Source organism: Falco rusticolus, chromosome 5 (genome assembly GCF_015220075.1).
Source record: "Falco rusticolus isolate bFalRus1 chromosome 5, bFalRus1.pri, whole genome shotgun sequence".
In the NCBI taxonomy this organism is placed as follows: domain Eukaryota; kingdom Metazoa; phylum Chordata; class Aves; order Falconiformes; family Falconidae; genus Falco; species Falco rusticolus.
Window position 1 is genome coordinate 56,953,634 of NC_051191.1, and position 15,938 is coordinate 56,969,571.

The 15,938-nt window shown below is 50.1% G+C and overlaps 1 protein-coding gene across 3 annotated transcripts; it reads right to left on the bottom strand.

Annotated features, from left to right (window-relative positions):
- Window positions 1-3,747: 3,747 nt before the first annotated feature.
- Window positions 3,748-12,673, bottom strand: TAB1 (TGF-beta activated kinase 1 (MAP3K7) binding protein 1). 3 transcript variants are annotated; one of them, XM_037388820.1, is made up of 12 exons: window positions 12,479-12,673; window positions 11,919-11,967; window positions 11,598-11,734; window positions 11,305-11,458; window positions 10,590-10,676; window positions 9,886-10,024; window positions 9,301-9,414; window positions 6,854-6,965; window positions 6,605-6,749; window positions 5,974-6,196; window positions 5,520-5,676; window positions 3,748-4,447 (listed from the first exon to the last, which is right to left on the bottom strand). In XM_037388820.1, the coding sequence occupies exons 1-12, from the start codon at window positions 12,553-12,555 to the stop codon at window positions 4,240-4,242; spliced, it is 1,602 nt and encodes a 533-aa protein (XP_037244717.1). In that variant the 5' UTR covers window positions 12,556-12,673; the 3' UTR covers window positions 3,748-4,239. The 3 variants fall into 3 exon arrangements, with proteins under 3 accessions (XP_037244717.1, XP_037244718.1, XP_037244719.1); XM_037388821.1 differs by lacking the exon at window positions 10,590-10,676; XM_037388822.1 differs by lacking the exon at window positions 11,919-11,967 and having other exon boundaries at window positions 12,523-12,672.
- Window positions 12,674-15,938: the final 3,265 nt, after the last annotated feature.

Below are 15,938 nucleotides of genomic sequence, written 5' to 3' on the forward strand. Positions count from 1 at the left end.
TTTTTTTCAGTGGTGCCACAAACCCTTCTGCTATCTCCTAACACTCTCAAAACCTTCATGTGATGAAAAATAAAAGGGGTGAAAGGAAAGGAACACATTCCTTCCTCTTCAGAGCATGGCAGCTGAGGGAGCACAGACTCTAGTCGAGAATGCTGCATTTCCCTTGCATGGTCCAGGGAGCATTGGTGGCACTGAGCGGCACTTGCTGACTGGATGCCTCTTCCCTGTTGGAATGTCCAGGTGTGCCAAAAGCAACCAAGTGTGAAGTAAGAGGTGAATGGGAACAAACCAGCCCACGTTAGCTTCAGCTGATGCCTCGGCTGCTGAAGAAAACCCAAGCTCTGCATGACTTGCCCACAGATGATGTACCAGAGCTGAGCACTGACTGCCAGCCATGACCCTGCCTGGCTAACCTTCCTCTATTTAAAGATTTATGTTATAAATGGGTGCGCTGCTCAGCTAATGGAGAGCTTAAAATAAAAAAAAGTCCCTGGTGATCTTTCAGTGGCAGAGATGGTGAGGACCTCAGTTTTAGGTGTCACCAAGGGCCACTCTGTGGCTGCAGACCTCCATACCCCAAGGCAGCCCAGGAGCTTCTAGGTCTCCATCTGATGGCTTATGTCCACCCCATGCTGGGGTAGACACGACCCTGCCAAGAATTTTTTGGAAACCGCCCTTTCCTAGTGCTGCAGAGGCCACCCTGCTAGTCCTGGGACCGTGAGATGTATGGGGGCACAGAAGGTGCAGACAGCTGCCAGCAAGGGTGTCTTGCCAACACCCACCCAGCCCCCTCCACCAGTGCTGGGCACTCCCCACTGGGCTGCTGGAAAGGTTTCTCAGTAAAGGAGAAGCAAGGAGGGACAGAAAATTAGGGATGGGAGGGATGATGGAGTGTGTCCTGTCTCCCACCCAGGCACCTCCACCCGGTGAGGGGATAATGGTGGTTTAGGGAGGAGGAAGAGTGCAAGCTGAAAGAAGGCTTTGGGGGCTGGTTCAGGACAGACACTGCTTCAAGTCCAGAGCAACACAAGCCCCAGGCTTCATACTGAAACCAGCCCCAACATTGCCTCCTCTTTCTGTCAGCTATTTCTGGAGGTCCTCAAAGGCAGCAGGGAGTCTACAAAGTCCTTACCAGTCTTTGCTGGGTTTTCTCCACACCCCTGGCATACAGTGAGGGGCACATGGCTTCGATCCTCCCCAAAAGCGTAAAAAATCTTTGCGACATCTTTGGCCCTGCTGAATCTTCAGCATGCCACTTCAGCTTGGCTGCCCTCTCACCTCACTGCCTGCCCGTGAGCACGGGGATCCAGATCTTCTCCCAGCCTGTCTCACCAGCCACAGCTTGAGCACCTCTTAACAACCCTCAGCCTGAGCCACAGGTGCTCCCCACTGCTCCCGTGGGCTTGTCATTTCTACCCTTGTCTCACAAGGGGATAGCTCTTGAAAAATAAGATTAACTGCCTTTACTGCAGACTCACTCTGCATATTCCGATCTTAATTTGCCAGCTCCTCTCCAGCAGTCTATGGTGCATAGCTGCACTGTTTTTCTCTTTCTGCCTAGGACTAAGTTTCTGGTGGTTTTGAATTTCACTACACTGCAAAAAGGCCCCTGCTCTTGTTTCTGGTTCTGTCTTCTTCCATCCACTCCTTCATTTTAAAGGGGCAAGGGAGAGGAGGTTTTTCCACCGTTGTTGCAGCCCACATCTTCCCATCACTATATTAAACACCAACATTTGCTCCCAAGCCTCCTTCCCCTGTACAGAATGTTCAGTCTGTTTCTTTGACCTGGACTCCTAAGCCATGGCTTACATAGCATGTACAGAAAACCTTATTTTCCTCATCTTTTTTTCCAGTGGCTTTGCAAACACAGCTTAGTGTGATGCACCCACTCTTACCTACTTTATTTTTTTGTATTTCATAAACTGATAATTACGCCAAAGGAAAAGTTTGTTTTGCCTGTGTAAGTGCACTTGGCAATTCTTAAACTTTTATCTGGAGCATCCACATGCTGGAATATTTCCCATTGGAACTGTTCTCAGTGTAAGTTAGCAAATACCATAGATAAATGGGATGGGGGAATAAGCAAGAAAGACGTGTTTATACAGCTATTTAAATCTGTGCCAGGTTAGGGAACGCAGAATAGGATAAAACCTCTTCAACTCCATTTTAGTCCATACCAAGATCACATCATCCTATCAAATAGCCACACAATAACCTGGAGGAAAGGATAGGATCTCCAGGCCAAATGACATTTCGGAGCACTCCAGGACAAAGCTAGGCTGGGCTCAGATACCTGAACTCCTGGCTTCTCACAGGGCAGAGGGCACAGGTGAGGGATTGCCAGCCCCTGCCTCAGTCAGCCTCAGGGACAAGGCACCAAGCCTCATAAAGCTGCTGCCTTTCCCTCCACACCACTCAAAGCCACTTCCCTGGCAGGGTTGGAAGGTGCCTGTGCCGGCATGTTCAGCACACTCAGTCTTCCTGGGAACTACACGACAGGGAAATGTGAGCTTCTGCAGGCAGCGCAGCAGCCAAGAGCCCCGCACAATTTGCACGAAACCCTGCCAGGCAAAGCCATGCCCGCGGGACCGGGAGGCGGCAGCGGTGGAGAGCCACCCACCTACGGGCAAGGGATCCCTGTTGTGCCTTCCAAGGAAACGGGTGTTTCTCACTGCTCTGATCCTGCCCACGTTATTTCTCAGTGAACTCGGATCTTGCCCTGGGGCACTCAGGGCTATTTGATTTATCCAAAGGGATAAATCTCCCTCTGCTCCTTTCCAAGCTGGCACGCCACAAGTGCCTTGAACCTGCACACACCAGGGCCTGGCTACACACTGGCCTTGACTGCAGCATCCGCTGCTACTTCACCCTGACTCCTTCCCTTTCCCTTTCTCTTTCCTAAGGTGACCAGCCTGGAGGCAAAAATGTATCTGGGAAGGAACCTAGGCCGGTTCCCTCAGTAGCTCTTTCTCCTGTGATCTCCTCTTGCCCCCTCTTGGCTTTGCCTGGTGCCTTACAACTCCCGGCGGAGGTACCAGGAGCTGTGGCACAGCAGTCGCTACCGAGGCCTCGCCGTGTTTGCTGGAGAAAGGCCCCTTCCCTGGGGAGCCAGCAAGGCAGGCTGAAGGGGAAGGCTGGAGCAGGGAGGGAAGAGGCTCGCTTGCCGCCTGCCGTCAAAAATCTGAACTGAAGAGCAAGACGGCCATGAGCCTGATGCCTCCGCCAGCTAGTCCAGGCCTTGGCTGACCTGGTGTGTAGCCAGCAGCCCAGCGGGAACCCTCCCCTCCTCACTGCCCACCTCTCCGCTCTGACACGAGGGTGCACATCTGCATCGTCAAGGCAGCCACATCACGACATCGTTTTGGTTCTAGCCACACGTGACCTCCTGCTGTGCGCTACCAGAAGCCTGTGCAGGAAAACTGCGTTACAAACTCCACCTGCCCTCTACGACTCCCCAGATGGCCTGCATTAAGGGAAACGATGTGCATTTTGCCTACAAAAACCAATAGTCTTAATTTATAGTTTAACTCCAAGCCAGAATCCAGCGCCAAATCTCAAGTAAGCAAGCATGGGAAAAGGACCTTATGCTTTTAAGCCACCTGCAAGGGCTCAGGCCGCTTTTACAAGAGAAATTTGCCTGCTGCAAGGGTGCAACCCCCTATTGTGGTTTCAGCAGGAGGGTTTCAACAGGAAGAGCCGTCACACCCCCACACAACATTGTAAGGAAGAGAGCAAGCCACACAGATGCCACCAAGTGTAGCTATAAGTTATTTATTCTGCAAAATAGAGGTATCTTCTAAGGAGTTGAAGACTAGAATCACAGCATTATGGACTGAGTTGTGGAAACATCATGACAGTACACACGCACAGGCACACACATGTACACCTACACACACGTGCGCACACACACAGCCTTGGTACAGGCCCCTACTCTCGCATTACCCAGAGGGAGCCCTCTCTGCATCTTTATTTGCAAAAACCTGCAGCAAGGGTTGCATTCAAGACCCCTTCCCCTATTCACAGGGTTTCTGAGGGAATGAGGTCGGTCAGGATTGGGTGCATGGCACAGGCTACACGTGTGTAGTGTGCTGCACACACTCCCCAGCCCAGTGTTCAGCACATCCTGGATAGGAGTTATTTCTCAGCAGAACACAGCCCCCAGTGGAGCACTCTCCTTCTTGCCTCAGTCTTTGCCCACGCAGCTGAGTGCAGGGTGTCTGGAGGAGGCAGATTCCCATGTTAGGACACAGTCAATGCTCCCTGCTCACCATGGTCCATGTTCCAAAGCCGGTAAAACTCTGCAAAATCCACGTAAGGCTCCACACGCCCATCTTCATCTGGCTGGAGCGAGTGGGTGGGTCGGGAGCGGAAGAGACCCCCGTCTGAACTTGAGCTGCTACTCTGCGTATGAGTATTAGTCGACTGGAGTGTTACAGTTGGGCTTTGGCTATGGAGAGAAAACAAGCATCTTTATTTTTCCCCATCTGATACTCTGGACAAGAAAAACACCAGAACAAGTGCCAGCTTCTTCACAAATCAAGCTATCCTTAGCAAACAGGTAAAAAGTTGCAGTCTCTTGCTCTATGAGAGCACTAGAAGTGTTGAGAACTGCTTGGAATTGCTTGGAACACCAAAGATACCTGATTCACATTGAACTGGAAGGCCTTAAGTACAACCAGGCGTTCTAAAGAACAGAGAAGAAGCCGGGGGGCAGGGGAGAGAGAGGAATGGCGAAAAAAGGGAGTGGAAAAACAGGAGAGAAAAAAAGGAAAAAAAGAAAGGCATGCACTCTGCTGGCCTCCCCATACCCATACAGTATGAGCTTTACGGGAAGAGTCTGGCAGCAAGGAAAGCTATTCTTGCGTGACCTGTGTTGCAGCCAAAGCAGCTCTAGTGCGTCAGCCTCATTGTTTCTGGAGCTACCAGAATACAATAATCAGAGAGCTTCTTCACTTTGCAGCGTGTACACACACCACTCCATGGCAAAGGCTGAACCCAAACCAGAGCCACTAACTAGTATGATCCTTCAAAGTGGATCCAAATAGAATCCAGTTCTAACTTTTATCCTTTTTTTCTACCCTAGCCTCTACCTGTGAGCAAGCCAACTTGCGCAGCAAGTCTCCAGCAGCCTTACAGGTGACCCGCATAGCCCCTCTTATTAAAATGAAAGGGACCCACATTCCCCCCCATGCGCAGCATCCAACACGCTTGGCACACAAGATCCAAAGAGAAGGGCTGCTCTCTGCCAGAATGCCCTCCACCAGCAGCAGCAGATGCTGCTCCCAAGGCATGTTCCCAGAGCTGGCTTCAGAGCTGCTCGCTTTACTCATTCCCACTCCTCACACAATCGCTTTCCAGCTAACACATTATGCTGGCTGTCAATACTGCAGTCAGGAGGACCACACTCCAGATAAAGGAATGATTGACAGGTAACTGACAGGTGTATCTGCTTTTCAACCACTTTACACAGTGTGAGGTGCAGGGAAAAACTGCAGGTAGCAATAGAGCAGGAATCTTACTTTGTGAGGGTGGGGGTGGCTTCATCCAGAGTTGAGCTGCTGTGGGCACCATTGACCATCTGGCCTTGGGAAGGCATGACAAGAGACAGCGTGACACTCGTTTTGCTTGTGCTTTGGGAGCTGGAATACGGCACAGAGACTGGGTAGACACGGCCTCCTGAGAAGGGAGAAAACAAGAGCTATAAAATGCAGCGGAGACATGATTGGCTGAGGGTGCACAGCGGCAAAGAAAGGCCAAAGAACCCAAGGATTTATATTAAACTGCCTTTCTTATGTGCTGTACCGTATTCTGTCAAGTTATCACAGACTCTGTATCTCAGAAGCCAATAATACCTTCAATAAGAAAATTCCTTCTACACTGAGTATCTCCTCTCCCAATGTTAGGTCAGTGCTGGGTCAACCAAGAGATCTTATCTTCCACCCTCCATTTGGTTTCATTCTCTCCCCAACACACCTTGTGTTGGTGTCAGCGTGGGCTGGCTCATCTCACCCAGGGGGTACCCAAAATTCCTCACAAGCAGCGTCATGTCTTCATGCCGGGGACAGAACTTAGATCGTTCCCCACCGCTGGCGAAAGTGTCACAGTGGATCCGCTTAACCCGGTCCACTACTGCTTGTGCCACAGCATCCAGCGATGTCTGCTTGGCAAACTCTGTGGCGATCATGGCTGCAATTTCCTGAGCAGAGAAGGGAAGGAAGAAAAGAAGGAAAAAAAAAAAAAAAAAAAAGAGGAATGAAGTTTAGGAGATTTTGGAGGAAACCTTCTCCTGCCATTTCATCTAAGAGTTTTTATGGCAACTCCTCCAGCCGTGCTGCTTGCCGGTCTCACCTGCTGCTATGTGCCCTTGCGCCTTGAATCATCCCATTCCCTTTAATGGGCTAGTCCTAAGGGACAGGCAGCTACCTAGAAGAACTGGCTCAGCGAAACAGCTCCCATATTACTACAGATGGGAATGGGGTGGCACAGGCATTCAACCTGGCCAGCACTCGCATGACAGATGAGGAGGCAAGCCCCTATGAGAGCAGCCAACACTGCTGGAGCGTGTCAATAGCCGAAGGAACGTTTCCGATGTGAGTAGGCTCACCTGGTTGGCCTGCCCAGGCCCATGAGCTGCCTCCAGCGCTTTGTAGAGCCCTTCAGACATGAGCACCAAGAAGCCAGTCACGCCATCCAGGGAGTGCCCTCCATGTATTTCAGGCTCTGCTATGATGGGCTTAGATTTAGCAGCACTGGAAAGAGACGGTGTTATTTAGTATTTAATGGTGACATGGTAGGTGAGAACAAAAGGGTCATGAAGAAAAGGAGGGCCTGAAACCACAAAGGTTTTTCTGACCTGAGCAGTTCAATATCAGTATAGCCGTATTTGACTTTGTAATCTCCAATGCGCCGAGTGCTTTCCTGCCCACGAATAGTTCCCACTTGTTTTATTTTCCCTGCATCCAAGCCTGCCAGATTGAAAACCAAAAAAGTTTAATTGATTTTGGGAAACTTGCAGGACTTCCTCTGGTTGTCAGGAATGAGAAAAGAAATAGGCACAGCCAAAGAGAACTGCAAGACAAAACGAGATGCCAAAGAATCATCAGGACCCCAAGAGGGAGAAAAGAAAGAGCAGTTTGCTGTGTCCCAAGGGACACCTTTTCATTAGTTGTAATCTGGGAAGAAGAGAGGAGAGAGATGCACACAGCCTGACATGCGCACTCTAAATGCAACAGTTGGCCGGTCCCGAGACAAAGCCCACATTCTGGTCCAAAGCCACCAGCGGCAGCTGGCCTGTGTGCACAGGCATTTGCTGAAAAGGCAGGGGAACATCTGCGCCTGTCAGCTCTGGACTGGGCGGTGGGAGGAGAAGGCAGGAAGGAGGAAAACATATGAGAAGGATTCTGCTTTTTCTTCCATCTATTATCAATCCCTGCTCCTAAACTCCACATAACAATTTCACTAATACGCTAGATTGCAAAGGGAGAAAAGGAGAACAAGAGGCACTGAATTTGCTCAAATGCTCAAACTGATGTGGGCTACTCCTAAAAAAAGGACAATGACCAAACAAGTATTTATTTAAATAAATTTAAGGAGATACACCTCTGGCAGGGTCTAGGAAGGAATCCTATCTTGAAAAAGGTTCTAACAGGGACCATCTGGGTGTAGCTACTATTTGAGGCAGGACTCAGAGCAGATGAGCCACTTACCCAGTCTGTTCTGGCAAATCCCCTTTCCTGGTTATACCTACAGCTAACAGGCAGAAAATGTTATTTTGAGATTTTATCTAGAGATGACTGTCTTCAGTACAAGGGGAGGGCAGGGGTCCAACTGAAACTCTCCCTCTGAGTCAAACCAAACCTCACTGCACAGATGGCTCCACACCTACCCCAGCAGTAAGACACAACTCTGCCATCTGCTGCAGACCAAAGCTGACTCATCAACATGGCCTTGCTCATGTGCCAGCTCCTGGCAGGGGGATACATGCCACTGACAGACACAAATACAGGGAGGCTCACAGCACACCAGAGAGGTTGTGTCTAAATCACAGCAACTCTCCTGGAGCACTAAACAAGGTGTGATGTGCTGGATGAAAAGCCACAAAGGCCTAAGACCTTTTCCTCCCCTCAGGAGAGGTGCAACACAAGCATCATCATGACGAACACTATCCCCGCTACCCTCTTACACCACTGCGCTTCAGCCTAGCCCTACAACCACCTCCTTGGGCCCTCATAACAGCCTCTGCACACTGACTTGTTCCACAGGCTCTCCCTTCTGCTGGGACCGCCAGCAGGAGAGCCACTGCTGCACCAAGTTAAGGTTGGTATTTCTAGCAGATCCCTGTTCTGCTATGGACTACAGCTAAAGTCTGCATTTTTGGCAGTAGAAAGGCAGTCAAAGGGTCTCTTTCCCTGGATTTTTGTATTCAGCCTTCTGTTTCACAGCACATACCCCTACTGCAGGAGTATGAGTACAAGAGGAAATGGAAGAGAAATAGAATAAGGCAAGACCCAGAAATAGAATAAGACAAGCAGAAAATTGCCACATCAACAGCCTCACCAGATAAGAACATATCTACCAGGCGAAGCCAATGAAAACTGCCCAGTTAGTTCTACCTAAACAAAGGTACACAACGTAAGTATCTAAGTAAGAAGAATTCGGTACTAGCAATCACACAAGTGGTCTGGGCTAGTTCTAGACCAAGAAAGAAAACATGTCAAAACTGCAAAGGAAAGGGCAACTGCCTATAGCAAAATGTCAGCGTTGAGAGTTCAATAGTTACTGATGTGACAGCAGTGAACGCCAGTGCTTGGCCTGGCTCCGTCTGCAGAGTACCTGTTTTTTTTGCAACAGCTTGTACAAAAGGATATTGAAATGCACCATCCCAAGGGTGCGGCATCACACACAACTTAACCTAGCATAAATGTGGTTTGCCTCCAAAAAAGCAGTCATATACTCTCCACCCAGTTTCTACCAGCTGGCTCCGTGCTTCCACTCCTGCCTTCCTATAGACTTCAGCAATCACATAGCTGGAGGGCAAATCAATGTCAGTTTGGCAGTCAGACATAAAACTAACACTCAAAACTTGGAAAAAAAAGGAGTTTTCCGCTGGTTCAGTGAATCACTCCACAGCCTCACAATAGCTAGACACGCAGAAAAAGAAGGCACTGAACTTGTCATTTGAAAACACAGTAAGCTGCTTTTTGCAGTTATTTATTTCCATTGGCTTGAATCATTCCTGGTGCTCCAGATAAACGGAGGCATGTGATGTTCTCAGATATGAACATGAAACTCAACACTCACCCAGCTGGGAGAAGCGAAAAAGTTCATCCTCATTCTCTGTCGTATGGTCCACGTTGAGCTGAGTCACCTGCAGCCCATCCACCGTGGACTTGCATAACAGTGCTCGATTGGTACCTGCAGTGGGAGCAGTGAGATGAGGCACCAGATAGCTCTGCCATTAAGAGGGAGAACATACCCAAATGGAAAAGGAACAGGAGAGAGAAATAGAAAAGAGAAAAGCTCATGTACTGTCTCATCATGATCTCCAAGAGTAGCCTTGCTAGCAGCATAGTAGGCCTGCTAGGCAGCTCTTCATCCAGGCCTGAGCTGGTACCTCACAAGAAAGCTCTCCATTTCTCAATGAACCTGCACTACTGCCTCTCAACCCACTTTCCCTCTGTTCTTTGGTCATGCACACTGCACCAGCCAACATCTGCAGAAATAAAGAGCCAGGCTGATCTCAAGTGCTCCTGTAAGTAACAAGCATATCACTCCTTGGCCACAGACCAAAGAAACTGTCCCCCACATGCAAACTGCTTTCACTTCTTAGAACCACAGCCATCCTCAGAAATGCCTAGACTGAGCTGCTGACAAAAAACAACTCACCCACATTGGCGATATAAAGCTTGTTATTGAGAACAACAGCTACAATAGCCATGGCTCCTCCAGAGATCTCCTGCTCTACAACCTTCAATCTCTCCACAATCTTCTGGTACTGAGGAGGCAGTTGGTGGTGAGGGACACCCTGGAACCCAAAATGAGGGAGATGCTTAAATACACAGTCCACAACACGGAAACCACAGCTGGAATCAGATTCCATAGGGAGGGGAATTGTCTTGACATATCTTAGCTTCATGCCAAGCCTGTGCAAGACATACAATTATTTGTTCAATCCTAACAAATGACATAGCTCCAATCAGGTGAACTGGACTGTCGTCTCCGGAACCTTAAGAACAGAATCCACACCTGCCCAGATGCCATGCAAATCTGAGGCCTTGTTTCTCACCCGCATCATACAGCTTTGTCCTGGAAGAGCCACATGTACAGGATGAACTCCTCCCCATGATATGTTCAGTTCCTTACTAAGATAACCAGTGATGGGTCTGCGTAGTGCCAGTATAAACAGTGGGAACTCTGGGAAATGCACCAAGACACTTGCTTCATTTCATGCAAGCTCCCAGAAGAGAGCCACAGAGAAACCACGTTCAATTTCAGCCTCCCTCAGCCCAGACTGACTAACATTCCCAAACCTCATCCAGTAACCTGGAAGGTGCAACCTTCAACAACCTCTGTTCCTAAGGCTACATTACCTCTGGTAGCTGGGACTGCAGACTGGCCTTCTCTGCCAAGGCATCATCAATAGACTCCAGGAAGCTTCTTTCTACCACATCAAAAGCCTAAAAAAGGCCATGAAGAGAAACTAAGCTCTTATCCAATGCCTTTGAGGCTACCCATCCCCACCTCCCTAAGACTGGCTCATAAGAGTGGATGATTACTATACATACAGACATTTCAAGGATCAGTACATCACATTGAAACACAATTATTTCAGTGCAACTAGTTAACAGCTTGTAAAAACAATCTGCAACAGCTCAAAACAGGTGACAAAACCATAAAAATTACATTCACAGCAATGTCAGAGACCTATCTGATCTTGCACGTTGACTGTAAGAACTTGCCTATCACTCAAAGCGCACTCACAAATCCATCTCCCCACACATTAACTTCCCCCTTTCACTTATTGCCATCTTCTTCACAGGCTGACTTGCTCCTACGTGTCCAGTGAAGACAAGCTGCAGCTTTCTGGAAAACTCTCAGGACTGTGCTGACAAAGCCAAGGGGACAGATGGGTACGAGGCGGGAGTGAAACAAAGCACTACAGCTGCTTAGGATGAGTGCAGCTGCAACCATTGGCAGATGTTTACAACCCCCACAGAAACCAGATGCTGCTCCCCTGGTGGCAAAAGAAGGACGTGGGTAGTGTGAGAAGCAGGAAGCTTTCCCAGTCAAAGAAAGCTTCTTTACCTGCAGCAGAACCCGACGCACATCAGCATCACTGTGGTCTGCATGTAGCTGGCCCAGCAGCAATTCTGCAGAGAGCCTCTGACCCACAAAATTGGTGACTCGGTTGCCATCATAGCCATTAAAGACACCATAGAGGTAGCAGTTGTTCTCGCTCCTGTCAGAGGCAGAAACAAAGAGGTCACAGATGTCTGTGAGACACAGACATACTTAACACGTTCCTCCAGACACCTCTGCATGCCCAGGCCCCACCCTCTTCTTCCAAGTCCTGTGTGACAAACTAAATACCCATTTACCTGAATTTTAACCAGTTATCTTCCAAGGGGTGACCCTCTGTCCCCTTGCCATCTGCACTGTAGGAACGGTTTGGAGCTGAGCCCACTCCAGAGAGATGGCAGGATGGCAAGTCGTCTGTCCAACTGGGCTGCTGTTCCTATGAGAAAGAAAGAGGAAGGAGATCACGTAAACCCCAAGCATCTTGAACTGAGGATCCTGGTCCAGTACAGGTTACAAATCCATCCCTACAATCTTCTCAACCCTCCTCCCTTCGCTAGCACGGCAGCACATCACCCCAGCCGATAACTTCAGCTTCCCTGCTGCAGAACTGGATCACTTACCACTTCCTTTCCCTCTGAAGCTGAGCTCTGGCTGCACCTCCAGCTCTTGCTAACAAGAGAGCAGAAGTTAAATTTGCACCAGAGTTTCACGCTGGGTACAGCACAGCACTAGCTATCCATGTGGTGAATCGGCCCGTCGCGGCCCCGCGACACGGGAGCACAGGGAAGGCTCGGGTCCCCCGCCGGACTCTGGCCAGCCAGGACAGGAGGACTGGTCCCCGCCGCGGTCAGACACCCCGGGCCCAGCCCCCGGCGCAGGCCGCCCGCTCACACAGCGCCGGCCTGCAGCGCCGCTGCCCCCTCACACGGCCGGGCCGCCCCAAGCCCGCGGTACCGGCGCGGCCCCCGCCGCCACCTGCCGCCCCCGCCCGCAGCGCTGCAGAGCGGCCGGCCCGCCAGGGTGGCGGGGACTCCCAGCCGCAGGCGGCCCCGGGGGCAGAGGGCAGCAACCCACCCCCCGCTGAAGCGGAACGCTCCCCGCCCCCGCCGGGCCTCCCCCTTCCCACACGGCACTGCGGGGGGCAGACGAGGAGGTGGCCCGGGTACCCCCTCGCACCCACCGGGGGGTGCCTGTGCGTGGACCGGGGTGGAAAGTGCCACTCACACTCTGCAGCAGACTCCTCCTCTGCGCCGCCATCTTGGAGCAGGACCGACCTACCCCCGCCCGCCCTTCTCCTCCAGAGCAGCCGAGGCCGCCGGATAGAGCGGCCGCTCCTCAGGCAGGCACGCACGCACACACCCCCCCTCCCGCCTCGGTGGCCACAGCTCCGCCCACCCGCAGGGGATGGTCACGCCCACCACCCCCGCCCAGTGGGCGGGAGCGGCGGGGCGCGCTAGAGCGCGAGCGGGGCCCCGCCCCCCGCGAGCCCCGCCCCCCGCGAGCCCCGCCCCCGCGCGGCGGCGGTGCCGTGCGGAGCAAGCTTGGCCGCGCTGGCCGCCGGGGCTGTGCTGTCCTGAGCAGGGGGTCGCGCTGGCGCGTCAGCTTTGAGGGCACTTGGAAATGTGGCCAGAGCGGTGGCTGTGGAGCCCTCCTGGGGCTCCCGGAATGATACCCTGGAGAAGCATGCCCCCTCGGCGGTATAGGGGAGCCTGCGGTTGGTGCCCCAGCTTGCCTACTGGCTGGAGGAGAGAGCATGGTCAGCTCACCTTCCTGAGGAGAGAAATCCCACAGAAGTGGAATATTTAAAATTCCCTGTTGTTACCCCATCCTCTTGTCCAGGGGGAATGGAGACATCTCCATTTCTTACCTTGAGGCCTTCAGTTCTGAGAGAAAGAAGCACCTTTTGGCCACCTCTGCAGATGTAGGGAGGGAAGAGGGGCAGGGCTGTGACACTTCTGCTTGGTGGGGTTGCTGGAGAGCCCTGAGCGAGCCTGGTGTTGAAATGTTTTTCTTAGAACTGCATCGTGTTCTGTGCAACTTCTAGGGAAGACTAAGCCCAGGTAAACACAAGAGTATCGGCTCTCAGCAGCACTGCTGCTCTGTAGACACCACAAGAGGTGTCCGTTGTCTCAGCTTGGACTCTGGCTTCTGCTAAGGTGATCCACAGCCCTTTCCCACTCTGTTTGCAGGCCATAACAAGGACATAGTGAAACCATGCTTTCAGGCCAGCAATGGGAAGATGTCTACAACAGTTGACAGGTAGTTCTGAATACCCACCATGGTCTGGAGCAGTTCTTGGTAGTCTCAAGTCAGACACAACAGTAAAATAGTTTGTGTGCCTGCCTGAACAATACAGACAAAACCAGAGATCACTGGTGTTGCTCTTCCCTAAGACCCTTTCTAGGCTGAGGTAGGCTGTTGCAGGAGGGACAGGTTGCAGGAGGGACAGTTTCCATTGAATCAGCTCAGCTGAAGCAGGAGAGAAGACACAAGAATCTTTCCCACCACTTTCTTAACATTAAAAGTCAGTGGAAGAGCCCTCCAGGTGTGTGAGTAGCATATCTTGAAGTGAGTGACAGCTGGCAGACAGGCTGCAGCAGCAGGGGGCTTGGGGAAGAGCACATTTCCCTGTGTGATTTGAAGCTGAAGGGACTGCAATGCAAGAAATGTGCCGTTTCAGTCATGTAGCAGTGTGATTGTGGTGAGGGTGGGAGTGTTAAGTAGTCTTGACTTCCAGCAGTGGCTTGATACTCTTTTAATGACATCTTTGTGACAAATACATTAGATCAGATGCACTTCAGAAATAATTGCTGGTTAATTAACTTCATTCTATGGAACGATGGGTTTTGCTGCAGGAGGTCATGCAGAGGGTTCCAGCTCCCTTTCCTGTAAGTCCTTTGTCTATTCTTTTGTTGCATATCTTTCTTTCAAATAGATAAAGATTACAGATCCTTCCCCTTCACGCAAGGTTCACAAATATTCAGCCGTTCAAGCAGACTTAGGCACACAGGCAGAATTACTTTTTAAAAGGTTTTATTGGCCAAAGACAGAAAAAAATGCTAAATTTAGAACCTCGGTGTGTAAACAAGTTTCTGCATGTTTAGCTTTCTGTATAAGCTTGGTCTCACCGATGTCATTTGGAGCATTCCTGTGGGTAAAGCTGCGAGTGGGTACAAATAATGATAGGAATAGGTCTTGAGTCTGCAATAAAAGAAGGATGGGCAGGTTTAGTACTGATAAAGATTTGTTTTCTTACCAGTATCAAGAAGAAGTCCTGATGCTGCAGCAATATGTGTATAACAGCATTTTCCATCTCATTAAAAAGCAACAGGTGAGTTTCTCTGCTTTAAAACACGATGACACTTTTTCAGCATTGCAGCAGAAGCTTGTGCTTATTTAATTACTTTCAAGGTTGTAGTCATGCACCTTGATGAGCACAAGCAGACCCTGTCCTTGCTCAGAGTGCCACTGAAATCAGCAAGGCTTCAGGTGAGCTCAGAGACTGCCAGCATGTATTGTATTGCAGGACTGGGAATTTAGACATTTCTGTCTCCTTATATCCATAGGTGAGTCCTTTTGAGACTAACAAGAGCAGAGTCTGTCTGTGGGTGCAATAGGGCAGAATGTGAGAAAGCCAAACAACTTCCCTAAAGATACAAAGTAGAAAAGCTGCCTACTTTCCTTCATCATACAATGACTAGTCACCTCTTGCAGCTAAAAATGTGCCCTGTTCCTAATTTAAATGTCTGGCTTCAGCTCATAGTCACTAATCCTTGTCATTCTGATTTATTTTTTTTCTGTCTGATGGGGCTGGGACATACAGCTGGTGCAAAGCAATTTTTTTTTTGGTGAAAATACTTGTGCCAGATTCTGTCTGGCTATTTCTCTGGTTCTGTCATTAAGCTTCTGCCCTAACCTTGGCTAGGGCAATTAACTACTTGGCCTGCAAAAAGTGAATAGTAAGATTTACGAAATAAGGCTGCTTGCAGTGCTAAATGCATGATGTATATTTGTCCAGCACTTCACAGTCCTCCAAAAGAAAGTGCTACTGAAGCTGCTGCACTGCTTCATTAATATCTGCTCACAGAAACCAACAGCTTTATGCAACCCTTGCAAGATGAAATACTGCACCAACAGAGTGTTTTCTGGCTGTATTGATCAAGCTTATTTTATCCTTTGTTTTATTTATACTTCTTACCTTCAGTAAATCCTCTCAGAATTACCATGCTATATTCTCATGCAGCCAAAATCTCTCCAAGAATTCAGGATGTCAGTCACTGAACCTCACCATCCGTGGACCAAACTCCCACGTTTTTCATTCCTCCCCCCTTCTCCTCCTCCCTCCCTCCTTCTCCTCCTCCCTCCCTCCTTCTCTTTTTATAATTAATTGTTTCTCATTGTTTCTCTGTCCCCAGTGCTAGGGATTATACACATGGCATTTCTGGTGCCAAGCTGTACTGCTGCCTTCCTGTTTTTACTAATGTTTTCCCTGTAGAAAAGGAAGAAGCATGGTCACTGCTGGGCTGCTGGATAAAAGATGAACATGACTGAACAATGTGCCGTGGGGAGCAGGGAGCATAGGGCAGCCGCAGTGCAGTGCTCTTGTAGGTGTTTGGAAACCATACACAATGGGAAGCAAA

Bases quoted from the DNA above. Each gene is read 5' to 3' on its own strand.
- TAB1 (XM_037388820.1), bottom strand. From the start codon at position 12,555: ATGGCGGCGCAGAGGAGGAGTCTGCTGCAGAGTGTGAGTGGCACTTTC. The intron at 10,025-10,589 runs GTAATGTAGCCT...TTTGGGTTCCAG, and splicing joins TGCAGTCCCAGCTACCAGAG to GGTGTCCCTCACCACCAACT. The intron at 9,415-9,885 runs GTGAGTTGTTTT...CTCCCACTGCAG, and splicing joins GCTTTATATCGCCAATGTGG to GTACCAATCGAGCACTGTTA.